Genomic DNA, 6,704 nt, shown 5'->3' with positions numbered 1-6,704 from the left:
AACTGCAATAGAAATAACATTTACTTATAGTGGTATCAACAGCTCTGTGGGGTAGGCTTCCAGTCTTCCCACACTCTAGTTTTGTTGGGGTTTTTCTTTTTCTTTAGGAGAGGACAAGGTTGATCTCAAGGACAACTTGCAACAAGAGACTCCTCGTCGACTTCCAGCCACCGGCCTCTGTTCTCCCGTCGTCCATTCCTGGCCATGGATCGATCCACACAGGAGCTTTTCCTCAACTTTATGATTGTGCTGATCACAGTGCTCCTCATGTGGCTTCTGGTGAAGTCTTACCAAGACTGAGTGACTCGCCCACTCCACGGCATCACTGGAGGATGCATATTTGGAAAAGGATGTGAAGTCTGCTGCTCCTGTGTGTGCATCGTGTCTTTGGCTTTGTGTGCAAAATCTGTAATGTGATTTTTTTTTTTACTCTAAAATACCTCTTGGATTCACTCATCTAAGTAGTCTAATGGATTTGGGATGATGTAAATTATTGTACAATAATGTATCTACAAAGCATGGCATTTCCTAATCAGTGCATGCACCTGACCTGGAATCAGGATATCTGCTACAAATAGCAACATTAATTTACCCAGAATGCCACTTGGTTTCCTAACGACTCTTCTACACTGTGCATTGTTGAATCAGCTTTCTGTAGTCGGATCTGTCTGCAGCGGGAAGAAATGTGGAAAACTTTTCTTTCGTTCACTGTTGCTGCCATTTTAATAAAGAAAAAGATATGAAACATTTATTATTCTCCTTCATTCTCCCCTTGAAGATTGCGACCATAAAGAACAATGAATTCATAGGACAGACATGATTGCATGTCTTGAAGCTTGCTTGGAAGACACTAACAGAGCCATCAGAGAAAAAGTGGGTTTTGTGGGTTTTTGCGGAGCAACAGTTACTCTTAGCATAGGGGTTGATTACCATATTATATTTCTGAAGATGCAAGTCCACCTATGTGAATGATGTTTTCTTCCTGAACTTTAAGATGCATTGGAAGCCCTTTTCAGACAGTCAGATAGTCACATGGTGCTCCAGCCATGCACAATGGGGGAAATATCGCTTGTGATCCTCCTGATATAAAGGGCCATGTTGTATGAAAAGGGACAAAGGTGTGCATGCACACCAATAGTATATTCAAACACGTACCTTGAAAAATCCAGTGTTCAGTTTGCATGTACCAAAACTGCAGGTACAGAGAAAATATATGCATAGCCCCTTTCATACTACTTGGCAGCCGTGCATATTGAGCAGATTGATGGTGGAGCACATTGCCTTTATGCATATTGGAGTGCCAAAAATGATAGTCTGAAAAGAAATTGATTTTCAGGTTAACATATCAAGGTAGATCTAGGGCAGCCAGGTTTGCTTCCCCCCATTTTCCAGGGATTTGTGATGATGGAGCAGATAGTTTGGCAGCTAGAGGGCATACGGAGAAAGGTTGTCCCTCAAGAGCTAATTTGGTGTAGCAGTTAGGAGCATAGACTCTAATCTGGGAGAACTGGGTTTGATTCCCCACTCCTCCACATGGCACCAGCTGGGTGATCTTGGGTCAGTTACAAGTTCTTTCAGAGCTGTTCTCTCAAGGGCAGTTCTTGAGTGAGCTCTCTCAGCCCCACCTACCTCACAGGGTGTCTGTTGTGGGGAGGGGAAGGGAAAGGGATTGTAAAATGCTCTGAGACTCCTTCAGGTAGTGAATGGCGAGGTATAAATCCAATGTCTTCTTCTCTCTCTAAACACCAGGAAAGACCTGTACAAAGGCATCCTTTGCAGCAATGATGTTGAAGGAGGACTTATTTCTCCAGCACTGCTCCATCAGTGCAGTGCTGACCAATGGAGGTTTTCAGAGTGGCAGAGGGTCTTCTTCATAAAGAGCCCCCAAATAGTGATCTTGAACTCTCAAGAGCCCACTATAGTCCTGGTCACAAGGGCCGGAAAATGCGCGCGCGGGGGGGGGGGGGGGGGGGGCGGGGTGGCCCCAGAGCAAAATAATGTGTGGCCGCCCGATCACACGTCCCGTCGAGGTCCTATGGTTAGGGTGTGAGGTGCCGATCACACGGCTATCCTGCAGCACGGCAAAGAAGAGGTGCGGCGCGATCACACCTGCAATCGCCAGGCGCTGCTTCCGTGGCAAACGGGAATATTTTTTCTCACCCAAAGAAGAGGTGCGGCGAGATCACACCAGCAATCGCCAGGCGCTGCTTCCGTGGCAAACGGGAATATTTTTTCTCACCAAAAGGTGAGCATGCGCATGATCATTTGTGCGCATCCTGTTAAGACTAACCGGTTTGCGTCGGGACTAGGACGGGACGTGATCAGACGACCGCCATTGCCCCGCGTTTTCCGGAAACTAGTACATAGTAAGTACTAGTTTTTTACTCCGTATCTTCGGTACGAAGCCACTTAGTAAGTACTAGTTCACCACACTTCCCAGATGTTGCTGTGTGATCGCGCCCGGAAAATCCGCCTATCATCTGTATCTTTAGCGCGGCAAATGTTCCATGTGAACGGGGCCAAAGACTTGTCTGCTAAGCCCCTTACACATAACATCACTCAAATCCATTCAGACTCCATGTTGAATCAAGTACATGGGTGCTGCAGAATTTTCTAGGCGCCCCCAAAGTCTAGCTGAGTTTCATTTGCTGCAGCCTGAGTCCTGGACCACACCTGATTAACCAACACAGTTCTCAGTACTTGCCCAAGAATACAGGTTTCTCATGAATGGCTCCAGGCTTCTCACATTGCTATAGAACTGCTGTGGTTCCCATACTGCTGTTGTAACATAAGAACCCCTGCTAAGATGTTAAATTGTCCCATACTGTGAAAGGTCACACAAAATGGCACCAGTTGCTACCTCGCCCTGCATAATTTGGTTGCATTTGGAGAGCTGTTTCTGAGTCACTTTCTCTCTCACACATGGATTGCAGTCCATTTTTCTTTCCTGGGAGTAAGTCCCATCAAATGAAACAGGAGATTTCTGAATAGATCACCTGCTCAGGATGGCTTCCACAGCTGCCCCCAGGAAAGAAATCAATTTCTATAAGTAAAAGCCGAAGCAGCACAATACCTTTTGTTACTATAAACTGAAATAACACAGTATGCAAACTATCATGTGCTTCAGAATTCTTCATTAGGCTGCATGATAAACAACAAAAGAAGGCAGGGGAGAGAGGTGAAGACAAAATATGTTTTGGGCACTGATCTAAAGTTTTGGGCACTTCTTCACTCAAAGAGTAACTGACACATGGAATTCACTGCCGCAAGAAGTGGTGGTGGCTACAAGCATAGACAGCTTCAAGAGGGGATTAGATAAACATATTGAGCAGAGGTCCATCAGTAGCTATTAGCCACAAGGTACAGATGGAACACTATGTCTGGGTCTGATACTCGGTGTTCCTGGTGCTTGGGGGGCAACAGTGGGAGGGCTTCTGGAGTTCTGGCCCTGCTGGTGGACCTCCTGATGGTACCTGGGTTTTGGCCACTGTGTGACACAGAGTGTTGGACTGGATAGGCCATTGGCCTGATCTAGCATGGCTTCGCTCAAGTTCTTGTGAAGGAAGAACAGTTGCCTGCATTCTGTACTGAATACCAAACAGCCTCAAACAATTTTTTAAAATCCAGCCTGATGAGGAGTTCTGCAGAACTTGAAAGCTTGTACATTACTTTGTGTTTGGTTGGCCCTAAAGAAAGCCGGCTCTCTAGCACTATAGCTTTTTCATTTTGCTATAGACCAAGGCGGCGGCTTATCATTTCTTTCTAGAGGTAGTGAGTCCAAGTAATTTAATATGGAAGAGCCTTATCCTTCACATATGCTTCTATCCCACCTGAGCACGGAGTCTTAATTCGGGATTATTGGATTTCCCTTCTGACTTGGAGATAATTTTCCAGAGTATTAGAACAACTGTTTTAGAGCCTCTGCAGCTGCATGCCAGAATCCCCCCCTTCCCTTGAGTTGGTGAAGAAATACTTGTGTTTCACGTTCTTTTCCTTATTGATTTAAAGGCCGTAAGTTAATAGGAGAGGTGGGAAATGGAACACAGCTGTTTGGCACATTCCTCCAAGGACCAAACTACCCACAATGCAAAGCATGTCACGTTTTCGCTCCAATATTATTAACAAAAAAACAGCACGGGGGAAGGGGGTGGCGGCTGCAGTCTTGAACAGAGGGTCCCCTGGTGCAGGGAGAGGAGTAGGTAGAGTCTAGCTTTGAATACACATGAAACTTTCTTATATTGAATCTGACCGTTGGCCCGTCAGGGTCAGTATTGCCTACTGGCAGCAGCTCTCCAGGGTCTCAGTTAGAGGTCGTTCACATAAACTACCACCCAGTCCTTTTTATTTTTATGTTTTACTGGAGATGCTGGGGATTGAACCTTGGGCTTTCTGCATGCAAAGGAGAAGCTCTTCCACTGAACCACCGTCTCTTCCCTCAAGAGAAGAAGAAGAGAAGAGATTGGATTTATACCCCGCCCTTCACTACCCAAAGGTGTCTCAGAGCGTCTTACAAACTCCTTTCCCTTCCCCTCCCCACAACAGACACCCTGTGAGGTGGGTGGGGCTGAGAGAGCTCTTGACAGAGACTGCTCTTTTTCAAGAACAGCTGTGCCAGAGTTATGGCTTGCCCAAGGTCATCCAGCCAGGTGCAAGTGGAGGAGTGGGGAATCAAATCCGGTTCTCCCAGATTAGAGTCTGCGCACTTAACCACTACACCAAACTGACTCTAGGAGTTTCAACCTTTCCTTTAAGGTTGTTTTTCTGCTCAACCCCTTCCCCCCCTTGGTAGATGGGAGGCTGGGGGAGTGGAGTGGAGTAGCAGTGGAATGGGAGATGTTCTGGGATGTTCTATTCCTTCCCTTCAACTTTGACAGGGCAAAGAGCAGGTTTCCCATTAACTGCAGCGGAGTCCCTGGATGCACCCCTTAATTTCCCCCTGTGAGTTCTCCCCCCCACACACACACACCCTACCAGCATGCTGGGCCTTTAGCTACCATCAATTTATTGCAAAGTAGATTATTTTTAGGGCCGAGCACAAAATGCTGCACACAACGAAAATGTCAAACGCCTTTAAACCGCAAACAAACGCTGTAAGATGAGAGGACAACTGGGCAGTCCCCAAAAGGCAACGGAGTCTGATTTTCTTTAGTTAAATAAGGAAAGGTCAGAAAGACTTTGCTAGGCATCACTTGGTTTTACCCATACGGAGCGACGAATAAGAGCTGAAGCTTGACAAATGCTGGCACCGAATGCCGTCCTCCAAGGATCACTAAATCATTCCTCACTTACACAGCTGAGATGGGTCATCTGCTGTGCCTACAGCTTATCCTTAGCTTAGCTTGTAGGCTGGGGGGGGGGGTTGGGGGTTGGTCTCCTTTCCAAGGCTATTTAGTGCAGATGTACAAACCAGTCAGTTCTCGCCCTGCAGCCAAAAGATGCAGCTGTTTATCTTGTGTATTTCCAAGCACAAGTGCTGCTTGGGTGTTGCAGTTCATTTCCCCTGGGCTGCTCAGCCACATGTGAAGTGCTAATGAGCTAGCCTAGAGCCTACTGCTAACTGGGGCCAGAAGCCAGCATGCACAGGCCAGAGCACAACAAACGTCTGCTTAACACAATATCAGAATCGTTCCTTATGATACAGAAACAGCTATGTGGACAATCTCCAAGGACAGCCGAACTTCGTCTTGTGCCGCAATCAGCGTCTTTGCACACGTGCCAATACTCGGCAAGGACATGTGGGACTTAACGCTTCCCAAGGATGAATGGTTACAGAATGCATGTGGGAGAATCACAGGTTTGAATCTGCATGCATGTGAAGGTTCTCCTGCACATATTAAGCAAAGCACATTAAGGAGCAGCAGCCGCACAGGCTAGTCTTCTACCTAAGGTTCATGCAGCTAGTAACACGGAAGTAGAATTCAAATACATCACTCCCACTTGTATATCTGGAGGAGTTAGGGTTGCCAGCCTCCAGGCGGTGGCTGGAAATCTCCTGGTATTTCAACTGATCTCCAGGTGATAGAGAGGAGTTCCCCTGGAGAAAATGGCTGTTTTGGGAGAGGAGGAAGGAGAACTAGATTTATACCCCACCCTTCACTTGGAGTCTCAGAGTGGCTTACAATCTCATTTCCCTTCCTCTCCCCAGAGCAGACACCCTGTGAGGTAGGTGGGGCTGAGAGAGCTCATTCGAGGACTACTCTTGAGCAATGCTCCCTCTAAGCCATGGAGTCTTGTGAGCAACAATTCTACTTTGTGAGCTACTGGCATTAAAGTTGTGAGCGAGCGACTGGGCTACTGCATAAATTAGTTTGCTCTGGAGCCATCCTTCCTGGGCTGAGACAGAAATGGGTGAGCTGGAGGCTAATCAGCGGAGCCAGAAGGACGTGGCTGGGACCAGCAGAAGACGCGAGTCGTGCACCCCATAGGAAGAACTATCCGGAACGAACAGAATGCCAAAGCCAAGTGAAGCGCCGAGTGCCGAAGCTGAGAAACATCCCAACCACCACCACAAGGGTGCTGATAGGTAACCCCTACCCCATATAACTCTGTGGCCCTAGTTAGGGAAACTCGTGTGATTAGCACCAATTGTAAGCCGCTCTGAGACCCTCTGTGAAAAAGAGGATTCGAGCGGGATATAAAGTTGAAGGTTAAATAAAATAAAATAAAAATAAAGATGTGTGGATGATCCATACAGGACTCCCATT

The 6,704-nt window shown here is 47.0% G+C and overlaps 1 protein-coding gene across 2 annotated transcripts in view; it reads left to right on the top strand.

The window, feature by feature from the left end:
• The window catches only part of SLN (sarcolipin), a 5,923-nt gene extending 5,174 nt beyond the window's left edge, over window positions 1-749 (top strand). For both annotated transcript variants that reach the window (XM_015408765.1, XM_015408764.1), the window contains exon 2: window positions 108-749. In XM_015408765.1, the coding sequence (XP_015264251.1) occupies window positions 205-300 (96 nt within the window). In that variant the 5' untranslated portion in view covers window positions 108-204 and the 3' untranslated portion in view covers window positions 301-749. The remainder of the gene's footprint in view (window positions 1-107) is intronic.
• The last annotated feature ends 5,955 nt before the right edge of the window (window positions 750-6,704 follow it).

The sequence above is a fragment of the Gekko japonicus genome, unplaced genomic scaffold, assembly GCF_001447785.1.
Source record: "Gekko japonicus isolate JY-2015 unplaced genomic scaffold, Gekko_japonicus_V1.1 scaffold2828, whole genome shotgun sequence".
NCBI classification, from domain to species: Eukaryota; Metazoa; Chordata; class Lepidosauria; order Squamata; family Gekkonidae; genus Gekko; species Gekko japonicus.
This window is presented reverse-complemented; position numbering and strand designations above follow the sequence as displayed.